The 18,635-nt window shown below is 36.4% G+C and overlaps 1 protein-coding gene across 3 annotated transcripts in view; it reads right to left on the reverse strand.

Annotated features, from left to right (window-relative positions):
* Ttc17 (tetratricopeptide repeat domain 17) overlaps window positions 1-18,635 on the reverse strand; it is a 113,334-nt gene that overhangs the window by 88,584 nt on the left and 6,115 nt on the right. For all 3 annotated transcript variants that reach the window (XM_047516536.1, XM_047516535.1, XM_047516537.1), the window contains exons 2-5: window positions 6,112-6,201; window positions 1,699-1,868; window positions 984-1,095; window positions 621-752 (exon numbers count right to left, since the gene is read on the reverse strand). In XM_047516536.1, coding sequence (XP_047372492.1) covers window positions 621-752; window positions 984-1,095; window positions 1,699-1,868; window positions 6,112-6,201 — 504 coding nt within the window. The remainder of the gene's footprint in view (window positions 1-620; window positions 753-983; window positions 1,096-1,698; window positions 1,869-6,111; window positions 6,202-18,635) is intronic.

Here is an 18,635-nt window from a genome sequence, read left to right on the forward strand (position 1 = left end):
ATATAGTGCTGTGTATTTGAATAAGCTGTATATAAATGTTACAATTTTATACATTTTATTTAATATCATTATAAGTAATACTGCTTAGAAACTAACCTGCATTTTATGATACTCCTTTGGCATAGAGAAGAGCAAAAACTGCTATCTAAATTCCCACATGTTATCCTGAATGGTACATTTAAATTCTTGGGTCCTGTTACATAATTCCCTATTTCATTTTTTTAAAGTAGATGTTCCCTTAAAAGAAAATTACAGAAAATTTTATTGCTGGTCATGATTCATTTTCTGGTTCAGAGAACAGTAATAATCTATATATTGTGTGTAGATATAACAAAATTAAATTTTTCTACACTCAATATAAATAATCTAGTCTATAAACCCTATTAATTTTATTAGTTTACAATTTGCTCTTTCATGAATTAATTTACATAAAACTTTTCAGTATTTTTTCCTAGTAAAGGACATTAACCAATTTATCCTATTGTTAAAATATATGGCAAAGTAATCATAATTTTAAACATCCTCTAGACAAAAACAAGAAGACAGCTATTTTCTGAGGGGAAAAAAATCTCTTCTATAGTTACAGAGTCTTCTAACTCTTGAAGTCACTGATGACTTACCTTCTGCAAGCCTTCATGAATGAGGTGGCCAATGTCATCTATACTCCGTCCTAATCGTTTAGATAAATATGTAAAGACCGGATCTTCTTTAGGTAATAGAGGTGCAGAAAGATTTATTCTTTCTTGTACACCCTAAAGAAAAGAAAAAAAAAATTGGGAAAAAAAAATGGCAGTAAAGAGCATATGATATAAAAGATCACAAGTAATTCAGTATCTTATAGCATTTATTTTGAAGGAATTTTAAGAAATGAGATATCTGCAAAATTATAAAGCTGTTCAGGAGAAGAAAAATAATTTTTATAAGCAAGAGACCAAAAGAAAAAAATGCAAAAAAGAAAAAAAATCCCAAAGTTGTTTACTTACTCGCAAGTGCTGAAAAGCATGTATACTATATGGAAGTTCTAGAATTTTAGTACAATCAGGTTGCTCAGGGTCTGGAGGGACAGGAGATTCTGTGTCTATATAATCTTCAGGGCTAAAGCAAGAAGCAAAGAATGAAAGAAAGATGTAATAAATAGTACTTTTAAGAAAAGTCAAATTTCCCCCATGTTCTCACGGCATCTTAACTTTATGACCAATATTGATCAATATTCATACTTTTTCACATAGCAGCATGAGGAACTGAATGTTTTGGGGGTTAAATTAAAGGGTCAAGAATTAGAAAAAACTAGATAGGTCAAAGAATGTTAAGATCCTGACATTTAAAAAAGTGAATATATTACTGCTAAACTCTTTCTAGAAGTGTTAAACTGACTGACAATTCCACTGACAGCCTTTCTACATTTTTACCATTTACTAATTTTTAATGTGGTATGAAAGCCATCTAAATGTTTTAATTTGTATTTGTTTGATCTTTTCTAAGAAACATTTTCCCCCCAATTTATTGGCCATTTGTTTTTAACTATATTCAATTTTCTACTGTGATGTTAAAATTTTTTAACTGTAAGAATTCTACACATAGTTTATATTTTGAATTCTTAAAGTTTAATAAAGTCACGTTACTGAAACTGAATCTCATTATAAAAACAATCTCTACTGATCTGAGAAAAGTCTTATTTTTGGAAAGAACATCTCTTACCTGATGTCTTTGCTCTCCAGAGTTATGTATGTGCCATCATACAGATCAAGGTCCCCTAAGGGCACTTTGGCTTTGATGCAGTCTGGGTCTTCTTTATTATGTCTCTGTTCCAGTCCTGTGTCTCTGTCCTCATTCTCTTCTATGTGAATTTTTTGAGCAACTAATTGTTTCTGTTGAGAAGAAAGTTAAGAGCAGAATAGATTTTTCTAATATTTCAGTCTAGATACCATTAAAGTGAATGGAGAATTTCATAAATGTTGAAGAAGTCAGAGAATCCTCTAGGAAGGAAGAGAAGGATTGGAAATTGTCCTGAGTTAACGTAGTTCACAAAAGCATTTCTAAAAAAGTGCCCTCATACAGAAAATAACAGAACATTACATTTATAATACTAGCACACAAGTGCCTTCATGATATGATTTCTGACTACCTGTAAAATATATCTACCAACTGAGCATCCCTGGCACAGAGTAGCTGTGAAATTAAGACTTCTTTGAATTATCTAAACCCATCATGTTGTTACAGTCCTTTAAGACATAGAGCATTCTGCTGCTGCTACCTGGGTGCAACAGGTGAATCCGACACGTGACATATTTTTTCCAAACCTAGAGAGTAGCATAAACATGCACATTTTCACCACCCATATCTATTATACATTAACATTTTACTATACTTGCTTCAGATTTTTTTAAATGGAAAAAAAAAAGAATTAAAAATCCTCTTCTAAATCCCTCCCACCCTCCCCAAGGTTAGCACAATCCTGAATTTATTTTTTATATCATTTCCAAATTTATTTTTATAAACCATTAAATTTACACTTATTCCCTTAAAACATTACTTTCATTACATATGTAAAATCAACAATTCAAAAGATTGTACATAAATGGTATCATATTGTACTACTCTACAACCTCTTAAAAACTGTTTTTGAAATTTACGTACATCAGTCATTATAGCTCTGAATTTTTCATTTTAATGGATGTATTAAAATGTATTTATCCATTTTCCTAAAAAAACATTTTGGTTGCTTCTTTAAAATTTTTTCAAACTGCTATTAAAAATATTACAACATTCTTATAAATATCTCCTCGAACACTTGTGTAAAAGTTTTAGCAGGGGTAGAAGTATGTGGTTATATGGGATGTAGGTTTTCAGTTTTATTTAGTCAATCTTCTCTTCAGAGTGGTTATAATAATTAGAATTCTACCAGCAGACCATGGTAATGTCCATATCCCTATAATCTTACCAAGATCTGTTTTTTCATACTTCTAAACTTATGCTATTCTGATAGTTATGAAATATTATCTTATTATAATTATAGTAGGAGAACGAATTGTGGTAGACTGTATTGCTATACATTAATATCCTGCCCCTACCTTTTTGCAGTACCAAGGATTGAACCCAGGACATTGTACATGCTAGGCAAGCACTCTACCACTCAGCCAAATCCCCAGCCCATCCTGCCTTTCCACAAGGGACAATTACATATTAGTGTTCTGCTGGACAAAGGATTAGGCTATATGACTTGCTTTGGTCAATGTAACGTGAGAAGTTCCATGTGGCCCTTTCATGGAGAAACTTTTTAAAAGTCAATGTATGTTTCATTATGTTCTCTCACACCAGCTACTGAGAATGGAAAAAACAGGGATCCTCTGTCAGCCTGGGGCCTGGCTTATGGATCCAAGCCACATGTACAGGGCCCTGATAGGGTCCCAAATACTCATTCAGCATGATCTTATTTTTTGGACTGTTAATTAATTTTTGTTAATTTTTTGGACTGTACTAAAAAGGGCAGAACCTATGGTATGTTTCTAATTATTCCTTCCCAACCCACCCTTTTCCTAGAAGTGTAAACACCCTATCTCACAGAGTTTAGGCTTGGCCATCTGATTTGCTTTGGTCAATGGAATGTGAGTAGAGAAGTTGTATGTAACATCTCAGGAGGAATTTCAATCACTGGTTCCTGAGACTCTACTTTCCTTCATGAGAACAGTTGTGACACTTTGAGGCTGGTTTTGTGTTAAGTATATCTATTATGTGTACCACAGAGCTGGACAAAAGAAGTCCAATTTGAGAATCTGAGTTTTAATTAGTGAGTTTAATCTGCTTACATTTATTGTAATTGTTGGTCTTTTGGGATTTATCTTGACCATATTATTTTGGCTTTCTGTTCATCCTTCTTTTTTCTCTAGTGTGACTGACTTTCCTTAGAACTTGGAGGTTATTCTTTCACTGTCTTCCGGTATCTAAGAAGTTCCACCTAGTCAGCATTACTTTGTAGATGATCTCTCTTATGTAGTCTCCTGTCTTATCTGTCAGTGAGTAACAGGTTTATATCTTTAGCTCAGTCCTTTCCCTTGAGCCCACAATTGAAGAACCAACTCCCAGTTCAGTAGCTATACTTAGATTATCTAACAGATCTCTCATACTTAATATATCAAAGCCAAACTCCTCCTCAATCCTGTACCTCCCTCAACATCTCTATCTCAGTTAAGATCAACTTCACCCTTGCAATCACTTAGGTCAAAAACCCTGGCATGTTCCTTCACCCTTTATGTGTCTCTCCCTTTCAAATTATTCCAAGACCATCCCATGTCTAGTAGTTTTGTAATTGCTTCAGGTTCTATCCAGTTCCCAAATCCAGAATCAGATCTCACAATTTTGAATGATTTGGTTAGTGGCTTGTAAGCATGAAGCTCTATAAATATACTGTTAGAATTTTTAAAAATCAACATCTCCATATTTACAAGTAATAAATCCACTAGGTCAAGATGAAAGACTATTTTAAGAATGTTGAGTATATTGAGATGTTCTAATTCTATAAATATATATATATATTTTGGTCTTGTTGGGCATCAAACCCAAGGCCTCATTCATGCCAGGCAAGTGCTCTACCAGTGAGCTATATCCCTAGCCCCTAATCCTACAAATATTATTAAGATACTACTGGGCTGGGGAGATAGCTCAGTCAGTAGAGTGCTTGCCTTGCAAGCACAAGACTCTGGGTTCGATCCCCAGTACCGCCAAAAAAAAAAAAAAAAAAAAAAAAAAAGATACTACTATCTACATAGAACTGGTTAATATGGGCTAGAAATTTTTCCTCTTCATTCACAGAAACTTAAAAAAATATATTTATAACTATTTATAGTCATACATATGTTGATGGATAAATCAGTCCAAATTCATGTAAGTAAAACTCAGGACCCTTCTGTAACTAGAATACAAATATTGACCTTGTTTCACAGGTAAGCCAGTTTTTGTCAAGAGATACAGCTCTTGCCTCCAGTTCTGTCGTATCTTTCTTTGTGAACTCACGCAGTTCACTGCCTTTAGGACCAACAGTTTCCTTCCCTCTACAATGAAGACCCTGATTCCCTCTGGCCCTCATATACTCTGGTTCCATTCTTCTTACTCCTATTTATTCCTAATAGTTTTCAACTCCCATTTGAAAATTTGTTTTCCTTTTTCTACAACTTAGTTTCCTTAAAATTTGGATTCAATTTACATTATAATTCTTAAAAAGCAGAGATTTTATGGGAAAAAGTTTTTCAAATAAGTGTTACCAAGCAAAATCAGTTTATGAAATCAGTGGCAGTTTATGAAATCAGCTTTTTCACTTCAACTGTAAGAACACATCATAGCAAGACCTGTTTTTACTATCTGAAATGAACAAAAATTAAACTTTTTAGATTATTAAAACCCTTTTTTCCTTTTCATATTTTACCCAAACTCTTCTTATAAAGATATCATGAGCGATTATATCCTCTTCATATCTGATGGAAAAACTTCATAATAGAAACTATGTTCAAGGATAAATAAGTCAGTTGGGCACAGTGGTACATGCCTATAATCCCACTGATTCAGGAGGGTAAGGCAGGAGGATTACAACTTTGAGGCCAGTCTTGGCAACTTAGAAGACCCTGTCTCAGACTTTAAAAAAATATATATTGAACCCAGAAGGTCTTTACCCCTGAACTACATCCCCAGATGTTATATAAATAAATAAATAAATAAATAAATAAATATATATATGTTGCACATATATAAAACACAGTATATATATGAAACATATACATAGATACATGTTGTATATATATATAAAACATACATATTATAAAATGTTTGGGGATGTAGTTCAGTGGTAAAGCCCCTCTGGGTTCAATTCCCAGTACTGAGAGGAACAAAAGGGATAAAAGAATCAGGCATATATACACATTACTGTTCTGGCTATCGTTCAAATGTCACTTTGACAAGATGATTAAAAAGCAAACATGACCTAAAGGTGGTATATTCCTGCAAAAGTCAGAAGGAAAATCAGGCTTAAGAAACAATATGCTTGAGCTTTTCTTTGAACAGAGTAATAGCTCCTGAGATACAGCAAGTATCAGCTGCATATCACATATGCAGTTGCCTCACCTCCAATTCTTTGAGGTAGTTAACAGTTGTTTCTTGTCTCATTAATATGACTAAGTCATGGGGATGCTTCAAGTTCATTGGTGAATCCACCTATAAACAAACAATAAATAAGTAAATAAACTTCACATTTTGCTAATGACTAGATTAATAGTCTCCTTTTATTCAATCATTAAAATTAAAGTTAGTTGCTCAGTATTTCTCAAGAGGTATTTCAAAAGTGATCATTTGTAGGGCTGGGGGTGTAGCTCAGTGGTGGAGCACATGCTTAGCATGCACGAATCCCTGGGTTCAATTCTCAATGCCCCCAACCCACAAAGTGAGCACATGCAAATTTTAGCAAAGGAAATCAGAGGTGCAAAGATTGTCTCTTGAACTTGAACTTGAAATAGTATGAATCTGAAGTAAATGTTCTAGCTTGACAGGTCATATAAGAATTATTGAAGAAAATATGTATTTGGCAATGAAGGATAATTTCCTTAAAAGATGTTTCGTGCCTATAATAACAAAAAGAGACTATCTTGTTTTGATAGCACATTCTACACCCAAATCAGTTTGGAGGCCATAAAATGAAAATATTAAAAGCACCTATTTTTGAAGACTATTTGTAGAAGTCATAAATCAAAGATAATTTAAGATAACCTTCAAATTTATTACTTACAAATCATGTTCCCTAGGTCAACAGATAAAGTGACCATGTTGCTGGAAATGTAGGAAAAATGAACTCTCATATAATGATAGCAGACTTACAAATTTATTCTCATTTGGAGGATTATTTCACAACATATGTCAAAATATAAAAAATGCAGTCTTTGATTTAGCAAAAGAAACTACCTATAGCCATTCTTAAACAAAGATATATTAATAGATACTCACCACAATATATTTAGTTGCCAAAACAACACACAAAGACACCTAATTCTATCACAAAAGGAATGGAGGGACCCACTGTCCAATGGAATGCAACACAGGAGAAAATACAGCTCATAGCCAGAGTATAAAAGACCTTTATATAAGGAAGCCAAAGAAAGTCTACTCACTTTGAAAATTTACCCAGACCTCAACGGACAGCTATTTACTACATAATTCCATAGGTATTTGTGTGTGTGTGTGTGCGTGTGTGTGTTTGTGTGTATGTATTCATTCGCTCCCACTCACCACCCCAATACCCCAGGCCTACATCTTCAGCTCTGTAGGTATTTGGAAACAAGGTTTTAGGGGAAAAAAACAGGGGAGAAGAAAGGAATATGGAAGTATGTCATTTCCATCTCAAAATACCTAACCATTCTGTTTACCTGATGTTTGGAGAATGGTAAAAAGAATGAAAGAATGCTACAAATGAAGATTTAGAGAAATACATAAAGAATAATTCCAGTTTTAGATTAAAAAGTTACTAGGTTACTGGGTGTGGTGGCACATGCCTGTAATCCTAGAGACTTTGGAGGCTGAGGTGGGAGGACAGCAAGTTTGAGGCCAGCCTCAGCAAATTAGCAAGGTCCTAAGCAATATAGTGAGATCTTGTTTCAAGATAAAATGAATAAATGAAAAAGGGCTGGGGATGTGGCTCAGTCTGGGTTCAATCCCTAGTACTTAAAAAAAGAAAGTTACTATGTAATCAGCATTTTATCAAGTTCAGACAAAATGAGTATAGCTAACTTTCTTTCCTGTCTTTTCTCTCTTTCTTTTTTTTTGTAACAGGGATTGAACCCAGGGACACTCAACCACTGAGCCACATCCCCAGCCCTTTCTTTACATTTTATTTAGAGACAGGGTCTCACTAGGTTGCTGAGGCTGGCTTTGAACTTGTGATCCTCCTGCCTCAGCCTCCTGGGCTGCTGGGATTACACGTGTGTGCCACTACATCAGGCAAGGGTCTAGCCAACTTTCAACTTCCAACCCTGAGGAAGTACTTTTCATTCCCTTGAAGTTTTAGTTCAGTAAGATAAAGCAGCTAGAGGAGACATAAAGATACAATTATTAGAAGGGAAGGGACAGCTGTGTTTCTCTTTTTGAAGTGACAACAAATGGTATAGACCTTTGCCAGATGAAGGCTTAGCAAAGGAAGATTTATCATCTGACATATATTTTTATTGGGGTAACTTCAAGTTCTTAAATTTTAAGATGCTATGATAATTATCTTTGGCAAATGTCAACCTGATTTTCTCTCCTTTTGAATATCTCTTCTCCTCTGAAGATTACAAAAGAGGGCATGTTTGACAGTCTTGTAAATAACAACATCTCTTCACAATAAATGTTTATTAAGTCTCTATAAGCAAAGTCCACAGTGAGTCAATATTTGGAGTCTATGTATTCCTGTTACATATTCTGTGTAAAGGAACGCCCTTAAAATCTTTTGTTTTTGTAGTGGCTACTATATGCCCAAGAGCAAAATGTGGCAGGCACTACAAAAAGGTGAATAAAAAAAGGTCTTGAGCCACACACAAAGTCTCAAAGCACTTCATGGCTTGTTCATAAGGGACAAACGACCCTACAAATTTCTATTACTGCAAGCACAATAAATGTTGATTATAATGACCTGGATCCTAAAGAAAAAGTAGAATTATTTTCATTTTCTCTATTTAAGAAGGTAAGAAATATGAAATATATTTAGTGCAAAATTTATACTGCAGGGGAAAACTGACCAAGTGTTTGGCAATTGGGCTATGTTGAATGCCATTATCCAGAAAGATTCATTCTCCAAGACTTAAAGGTAAACAAAATTTCACTGTGACTGTATAAATTTATTTTAGTAAGGTAAATGATAAAGCATACAGGTAATTCAATTTTATTTTCCTTTGAATACATTATGTAAATATGTGCATCCAATTATATATAAAAGTAGTAAATACGTTACTCATGTTAAGTTCATCTTCATACATTTCATTTGTTGCTTTCTCTAATTAACAAAGAGATACTGTTAATATGACCACTTCCAATCTAGAGCCCTATCTTGGTGAATTCAGTAAATTCATGTAATAGATAGAAAAATCACTATATGAGAGCAATTACTTCAATGCCTAGTAAGATAAAGGGTGAATATTTTAAACTTAAACCAACTGAAGGCTATAAATATTTTTGATATTCTATTAAAGCAAGTTGAGTCGGTCACTTTTCAGTGGTCCTTTATGACAGGAAATTGAATATTCCTACTGTAACTTTAAATCAAGCCCTCATATGCAACTTATTCTTCATATACACTGAACATTTTTATGTTATTTTTTAAAAAGCAGAATTCAGGGGCTGAGATAGCTCAGTTGGTAGAGTGCTTGCCTTGCAAGCACAAGGCTCTGGGTTCGATCCCCAGCATCCAAAAAAAAAAAGCAGAATTCATCTGAGGATATGAAAGCAACATGGGAAACTCACTCTTCTCCCAACAGCAGTTTGAAACTGACAAATGAAATGTGTCCTGCTCATTTAAAAATTTTTCCCATTAAGTTATAACCTAGGAATTGAATATTTTAAATCATATGTTCAGACTTTTAAGATATTTAAACATAAAGTGGTATAAGGCAAATAAATTAAAATCTTCAAAGTCACCAAGAGTTTACCTCTGTATGAAATCTGAAATGGTCCTACTTATTGAATATTTGTAGTTTTTGTCAACCAGTATCCATAATTCCCTGCAAAAGCACCTGTCTTGCTTCCTTCTCCACATAGGACACCCTGGTCAGTAGATTCCTTTCCCTTGGTTATAGTGACATTTTTGAAATGGGATGTTAAAATAAGATCAAGTAGTAGTAAAGAGACTCTGAACTCAGAGTTTTTCTTTGAGATGCTGGGAACCAGCTATCTTGAATTCACAGGGGCCTAAGAAAGAAGCAAAAAGAAGTAGAGACTGGAAAACATCCTTGTTATACGGTTAATGCCCTGGTTCAAACTCTCATCTGTAGCACTTAGTTTACCCAAACATTTCAGTGAAAACTTTACAATTAAAAAAGCAATGATGCTGGGCTGGAGGTGTAGCTCAGTGGGAGAAGTGTGCAGAAGGCACTGGGTTCATTCCTAGTGTGTGCACGTATGCATGTGCATGCACACATGCATATGCACACACACACACACAGTGTTGATGCTATTTCTAAACCTGTGCTTAATTTTTAAAGGCCCTCTGCTAGGGCACCTTCTTGTGGCCCTTTTAAGAGTCTCTGTGTTTTTGCGCCTGCTGCTTCCTTTACCTGGAACACACTTCTATTCTTATGCTTCTGCAAAAAGCCAAATGACTTGGCTCAAATGACATTTCTTTTGTGAAGCCATCCTTCTCTTGAACTCCCACAGTACTATATATTCTTGTGTAACAGCACTTATTATACTCTTCAATTACTACATCTGTCTCTCAAAAAAAAGGTTTACTTAGTGCTCTTCCTACTCTCAATGTAGAATGTGTTTTGGGTAAATGTCAGGCACTTAATACATTATGGATTGATGACGGTGTCTGATGCCACATTTGTTAGATATTCCATCTCCATTTCTTAAGGCATGCACTATCATTCACTGATGACTATGTGGAAATGAAGTAAAGTGGCTAAGCCATCAGGGGTCGGACAAAAAATATGTCCTTGACTATACAGCCTATGACTAGTAGTGTGATTTGGAAGCAAATCACCTTTCTGCCTGGACTTGTTTCCAGATCTAAAAGCTGAGGAGACCCAATCAAATGACTCCTAAAGTTCCCTTACTTTTCAAGTCTTACATCTTATAAAAGATTTAACACTCTCATTAAAGTATCAAATTTTTACTAGCCTGACCTATACCCCTGAAGTAATTCAAATAATAAATTCTTGCTTGCTCTGGGCAGGGACGATTTCCAAAGCAGCAGTTAAAAGCCTCTTTTAAAATGTCAATTTGTCAAATTAAGCCAAGGCTCCAATTAGCAGTGGCTATTTCTGAGCAGTTAAGTTGTTCATTGTATCATAGGCAAAGTTAGCTCTCTCCAACCTTGTGGTACTTATTTCTAACAATATTCAACTTAAAAAGTATTTGTTCTGAATATAAGCTATCTATGTCACTATAAAGATAAACAATATAGCTGATATCAAGAAGGAAATAAAAATTACTTGAAATCTTACCTTCAAAGAAATCTGCTAGTAGATAAATATCATGTCAGGATAACTTCTACACAGATACACACATACAGCTATGTAGATATTTTTACAAAAATGGGAATGTACTACATTATATTGTATCCTTCCCTCCCCACCCGTCTCCATACTTCATCATACTTCTCTCCCAGTAAATATAGATTATATAATCATTTTTAGTGGTTAATATTATTTAAGAAATTTGCCCAGGTTCCTGCTAGAAAAAATTGTAGGGTTTTATTCTCTTTTTAAAAACAATATTGTGATAAATATTCTTTCAAATAAATTTTCATATCTGTCTGATTATTTCCTTCTTTGAAAGAGAACTGCTAGTGAAAGTAACTGCACTTTAGTGGTGGCACATGCCTGTAATCCCAGCGGCCCGGGAGGCCGAGGTAGAACTGTGAGTTCAAACCCAGTCTTGGCGAAAGCGAGGCGCTAAGCAATTCAGTGAGTCCCTGTAGCTACATAAAACACAGAAAAGGGCTAGGTATGTTGCTCAGTGATTGAGTGTCCTGAAGTTCAATTCCCAAAACCACCCCTCCAAAAAAGTAACTGCGCTTTAAATTTATATATTTTTCTCCAGGCTATTCAAATCAACTTAAATTTCCACCCACAGTGACTGTGTCTCTTTACACTTCTAGGAACCCAGGAAAAGGGGAATATATTTCAACCTCTTTGTTGGTTTCAGGTATTTTCTTCTTTGTGTACTTATGAACAACTTTTCTCACTGCCTCTCTTGAACTCCATCTGATGGTTTATACACCATATTTTAAGAATGTGGCTTTGCAACCCATACTTCAGATAGAGCACTAATCTCCAGAATCTATAAAGAACTCAAAAAACTCTACACAATATAAATAATCCAATCAACAAATGGGCTAAGGAAATGAACAGACACTTCACAAAAGAAGATCTACAAGCAATCAACAGACATATGAAAAAATGTTCAACTTCTCTAGTAACAAGAGAAATGCAAATCAAAAGTTCTCTAAGATTCCATCTCACTCCAAATTAGAACGGCGATTATCAAAAATACAAGCAACAACAGGTGTTGGCGAGGATGTGGGGAAAATGGTACACTCATACATTGCTGGTGGGGTTGCAAGTTAATGCAGTCAATCTGGAAGACAGTGTGGAGATTCCTGAGAAAGCTTGGAATGGAACCACCATTTGACCCAGCTATCCCACTCCTCGGCCTATATCCAAAGGACTTAAAAGCAGAATACTACAAAGATGCAGCCACATCAATGTTCATAGCTGCTCAATTCACAATAGCCAGATTGAGGAACCAACCTAGATGCCCTTCAATTGATGAACGGATAAAGAAACTGTGGTATATTTATACAATGGAATATTACTCAGCCATAAAGAATAATAAAATTATGGCATTTGCAGGCAAATGGATGAAATGGGAAAATATCATGCTAAGTGAGATAAGTCAATCTCAAAAAACCAAAGGAATAATGATCTCGCTGATAAGTGGATGATGACACATAATGGGGGGGCAAGAATGGAGGAAGGAGGGGCTGTATAGAGGGAAAAGAGGGGTGGGAAGGGTTGGGGGGTAGGGAAAAATAACAGAATGAATCAAACAACATTACCCTATGTAAATGTATGATTACACAAATGGTATGCCTTTATTCCATGTACAGAGAATCAACATGTATCCCATTTGTTTACAATAAAAATAAATTTTAAAAAATCACAAAAAATTGAAACAAACAAACAAAAAAGAACACACACAATAATGGGTGTTGGTGTGGATGTGGGGGAAAAAAAAAAAAAAGAATGTGGTTTCTAGTTGAGACTCCAGGTGATTACTCTTCTTGTTTGTGTTTTCTGACTTTTCAGTAGTAAACATCTATTACGTAAAATTTATAAAGAGTCTCTTTTTTTTAAAAGTGCTATCTACATGTCATTGTATTCACATGAAACTGAAGAGAGCAATAAAACATTTTTAATTTTATCTTAAGTTAAAAGAACTATAAGGACAAGTATAAGTTGAAGCCAAAGAACAAGACTATGAGTGTACCACAAGAGCTATAAGTGTATTCATACCAAAAAAGTGTATTCTGTAGAGAAAAAGTTCCTCCCACAAAGGTGGGCCAGGAAGAACACCCCCCGAAATGCAATATCATCTATGTTTTCTATTTCTTACCTTTTCTTAGATTTAACCCTTGTCACTGACCTAGTTCACTGCTATTGTCCAGGGACGCCCAAGGATCCCTTGCCTTTGTGCCACCTGCCAGGCTACTGCAGAGGCAGGCTGAGTTTTGGAGGGCTGGGTCGAGGGAAAAGAGTCTGCCGCCAACGCTGCGGGCAGCCCTCCCTCTGGGTTCAACACTGGGCGAGTCCGGTTACCTTCGTCCAGGTTAGAGAAGCGTGAGTTCACAGAACGCCACTCACGCCAGTCCAGCCTCAGTTCTTAAGAGGGACTGCCTGGCTACAGTAACTGCCAAAACTCTAATGTGTACTATGAATAGATATTTTACTACAAACAATTATATAAAGTCAATAAAACACTGCTATTATAGACTGCCAGAATTTGGAAAAATTTTTGTTAAAGGTAACTTTTTTACTGCAACTTTTTGCTGCTACAGTACTTTTATAGTATTTAAATGAGAAATAAAAAAACCAGTCTGTCTTGTAGAATACCAAGTCATCAAAATTAAAAATAAACCTTAAACAAAATACTGAATCCTGACTATCACATGAATTTTATGATCGTATATCCCTATTTTCTAAAGTTTTACCCTCAACTAGATTTTGGCTTCCCATTTTTACAGTTCCTAGAAGATGTAAGTGTTTATTCATGTACATTTGGTACCAGGGACTGAAACTAGATGTGTGCTGAGCCACTTTTTAATTTTGAGATAGAGTATCACTAAGTTGCTTAGGGCCTTGCTAAGTTGCTGAGGCTTGGCCTTGAACTTGTGATCCTGCTATCTTAGTCTTCTACCTCAGCTTCCTGAGCTGTTGGCATTACATGTGTGTGCCACCACACCTGGTTTTAGAAGACACAACTGTAAATACTTAAACTCACATAAAATAATACAGATATGTGAAGTATATTGTATAACTATTATCTACATTTGAACATTCACAGCATTGCAGTTTTATGAGAATTCATGTCAAACAATCTGTTTTTCTAATTGGTTAGCAAGAAAATCACCATTTTCAAAAAGAACAACAAATGAATAGCTTCCTATAAAGTGCTATAGGTCTACATATTTCTAATTCATGTCATTAGGAAATACACAAATAACATATTGAATAAAATAGACAATTTGTTAACTTTACAAGGAAAAAAATGAAATGTTGAATCAGGACACAAGAATCATGGATTCTTCTTGTTTTATAACTTCATAATATTCTTAAAAACACAAACCGAAACAATATAGCTGTTTTACATTTAACTCAGAAGTGACTCTACTTCCAGCAGCAATTATTTAGTGAGCACACTGACATGCAAAACAACGGTCCCACGAAGATTTCCATGCCTTATCATAAACCTGAGAACACATCATTTACAAGGCAAAAGGGAATTAAGATGTCAGTTTGATGAAGTCAGAGAACATAACCTGGATTATCAGGAGGGTACCCTATAATAAAAGGATCCTTACACGTAGAAGAGGGAGGGCAAAGAGATGTGGCTAAGGAAGAATGGGCAGAGGGCGAAAGGGGCCCAAGAGCCAAGGAACAGGGGCAGCCTCTAGCCACTAGAAGACGCAAGGGAATGGGTCCTCTCCTGGAGCCTCCAGGAAGATGTGCAGCACTGATGTTCTCTTGATTGTAGTCCAGGGAGAAATGAGTTGGACTTCAAACCTACATGACTGGAAGATAAGAAATTTGGGTTGTTTTAAGCCACTAAGTTTGTGGTAATTTTTTATAACAAGCACCACTAAGATCCAGACCTTATGCAAGGCATTATGGTGATGAATAAAATAGGTGTGGGCTTGAGAATTCTTAGTCAGATGGGTAAGTCAAATATTTGAAAAGAGACACTAAAACCAGTGCCAGAAACTGAACCTGTTGCTCAGGTGGTGGCAAACTCATTGGCCTGGGAATTACTCTGCTATTTCATGCTGGAAATTACTGCTCTAAAAAACGGACAACTGAATATAGCTCAACTTGATTACTCATTAAAACATCTGTAGTAACAACTATTGGGGGAAAAAAACCCAGTATGACTAATTTCATTTACTGCAATCCCAAGAAGTGTAAAGTCAACATTAATGATTAAGGTTTAATTTTTCTACGAAGAAAAAGAAAACCAAATGAAGGTTTCTTTTTGTTCACACTTCTACTATGGCCACAGCACTATCTAGTTAAGGATTCAGAGGGTATAACTGGCTTTTTACTAAATTCAGATTATGAACAAAGGTGTTACACATCTCAAATACAAATGGGCATTTTCAAATACTAATAGTCCTTTACAAGGACAATTTTGCAATATCTAAGAAAATTTAACATAATGCATTCTTTGAGCCATGTAATTCCATTTCTGGATACATACATGAACATGTTCACTTACTGCAGCATTGTTTATGACATTAAAAATCTGGATTGAAACGTCTGTTTAAATGCCTGTCACTACGAGGCTGGTCAAAACATTACAGAATCTCCATATGACAGCATACAACCAGACTTAAGGAGGTAAATTTTTATTTCTAATAAGGACAGATGTATAAGTCTTATTATGAAGCAACTAAAGGCTATTTGTCAAATTGTTCCCAGTGTGTGCTTAAAAAAAAAATCTATAAAAGTGTTTCCAAATATATAGAAATTTTTTAGGAAAAATATACAAGAAACATTCACTGACTGTGTCCAGGAATTGCTTTACAATTCTTGTTCAGACACCATGTTCTTAGAGAAGATTTAGGTTGACCAGGCCTCTTATTTGTAACAGGGAGAATAAAGAGTTAGCCTGTCATCTTTAAAGCAAGCACAAAACTACTAAAATGGTGGTGGCCCTTCGATAGGCTGGTGTATGTCAGAGAGTTAGTAAAGGTGTAAATAACCGCTTGCCCAGGCATACATTTTCTTACTTAATCAGTATTTACTGAGCATATACCATGTTTCAGGCACTATTTCAGGCACCAGGATTATTCACCAAAGAAAATAAAGTTGCTGCCATTATAGAGAAGAGGAAGGAACAAGAACAAGAGTCCAAAGGGAGAAATGAGCTTGGTGGTTTAAGAACTTCCCGAAGGTTGGTATGGCTGAAACACGGCACACCACACAAGAAAGAAAGTGGTATCTGAGGCTGGAGAGGTGGTCAGGGGTCTGGGACCAGATGCCAGATCTTTCAGGGCCTTGTCGGTCATAGCAAAAACGCTAGATTTTAAGTTTTGAGTGTGATGGGAAATGACTGAAGGTGTTCTGATGTCCTTTGCTTCCCTCCATTTTAAAGGGAATGACATGACCAGGGCTTGTTTTTTTTTTTTTTTAAGATCACTTTGGCTGCTTTAGGGAAAAATGATGGGGAAAAGTAGAAGCAAGAAGGCCAGTTATGAAGCTGTAGCACAGGCTCAGGAGAGAGATGGAGCTTGTCCAGATTAGGGTTATAGAAGCGAAATAGATAACATGGCTGGATTTAGGATGTACTTTGGAAGTAAAGTTAACATATTTTTGTTAGGATGGGTATAAAAGGAGGGAGAAAGAAGAGTCAAGGAAGACATCAATATTTTAGACCTGAGCAATTTGGTGAATGGGGGAAGAACAGGTTTGCTGGGATAGAAATCAAGAGCTTAGTTTAGGGCATTTATACGTGTGGTGTCTTTGAGACGGCAACGTGGAGATGTCCGCAGGCAGATGGATGAGTCTGGAGTTCAGGGAGAGGTCGAGATGTCAGATAAGATGTGGGAGTCCTCAGAACACAGATGGTATATTATGCCATGATATCACCTCATGCAATCGATCATCTGAAGAGCACATGTGGAGAGGGAGCAAAGGAGCACACCACGTTTATGACTCACCACAAAAAGGAATTCAGCAGAAGAGAATGAGAAGTCAGGGCAGGGACTGAGAGGAAAACTCAGGAGTGTAAGTCCTGGCAACCATGTCAGAAAATCGTTTGGTGGGTAAGGTCTGAGGAAAATGCTGGGTTGCTGAGTGGTTAAGTAAGATTACCCAGTACCGAGCTGGGCAATGTGGAAAGTTCTAGGTATCCTGACAAAAGCTGAAGGGATGATGGACCGACTGGAGTGGTTTAAAAGAGAACAGAGGATGGGCTGGGGTTGTGGCTCAGTGGTAGGCGCTTGCCTAGCATGTGTGAGGCACTGGGTTTGAGTCTCAGCACCTCATAAAAATAAATAAAGGTCCATCAACAATTAATAAAAACATTTAAAAAGAGAACAAAGAGTCCGTGAACACAACTCTTTCGAGGTGTCTGGCTGTAACCCAAGCACCGTGTGGAGTTATTTCCCTGGTTTGTGCTTTTGCCACTGCAGGCTGTGGCTAAGATGCGGGGACTGGCTATGCCCTGCTCCCTACATTCTGGAGCACGAAGCTATGCTAATGTCTGACTGGAGCGGCTGGCAGTCCCTTCCAGTCCTCACTGCCAGTGCCCTCCATTCACTTCCAAACTGCAACAGCTGCGGAACCTCACAGCTGACTCTAATCTCTGCGCAACAGTGCAGCTGCCATTTCTCATCTGCATCCCCTCGGCCCTTTCTGATTCTTTTATTCTGCTTTTCTTCTTCATCAGTTTTTCTCCTCTTGTTGCTTTGACACACATTTTTAATGTCTGAGTCACAAACTGATCTTCTGGCTGTCACAGTGGCAAAGAGGGCGATTTCCCTTGCACAGCACTGCCAACCCTGGAAAGGCAGGAGTGCTCTCTGACTGCAGCTCCTGTCACCTGTGTGCACCTTCTTGGAGGACTTAAGGCTTGATTCACTGGTGGGTTACTCAGAACTCTAAAGATCCAGAAAGTCTGAGTTTTCCTTTAGGCTAAGTCTCCAGACAATTATTGCACTAGTGAATACTCAAGGATTTATTCAGAAAATTGTAAATGCCTAAAAAGATAAAAACTGCTTACTAAACTTGCTTCTATCATCAGTCAACAGACATGCATCACAGACCCTGTGCTTTGGCAGTGTGAAAGATAGTGAAGTTGTGGAGATGGGTACAGTCACTCCCTTCATGGAGCATGTGCTGGCCATTGAGATAAGTAGACAGCTGATGGCTTGGTAAATGTTTTCATAAAGAAATTCAGGATGCTATGAAAGCACACAAAAAAGAACAGCTTATTCATATTTGGGCATCATAGAGGTTTTTACTGAGAAAGTTATGAAGAGGGTGAGTTAGCCAGTTTGAGGTGCCGGAGGAAGAACAAGTGTGAAGTCCCAGAAGCAAAGGAGGAACACAGCATATGTGGGGATGCTTGCAAAAACTGAGTACTGCTAAGAGTGTGTAGATGTGTGTGTCATTCTGGAGTGAGGGTGA

The sequence above is a fragment of the Sciurus carolinensis genome, chromosome 11 (assembly GCF_902686445.1).
Source record: "Sciurus carolinensis chromosome 11, mSciCar1.2, whole genome shotgun sequence".
NCBI classification, from domain to species: Eukaryota; Metazoa; Chordata; class Mammalia; order Rodentia; family Sciuridae; genus Sciurus; species Sciurus carolinensis.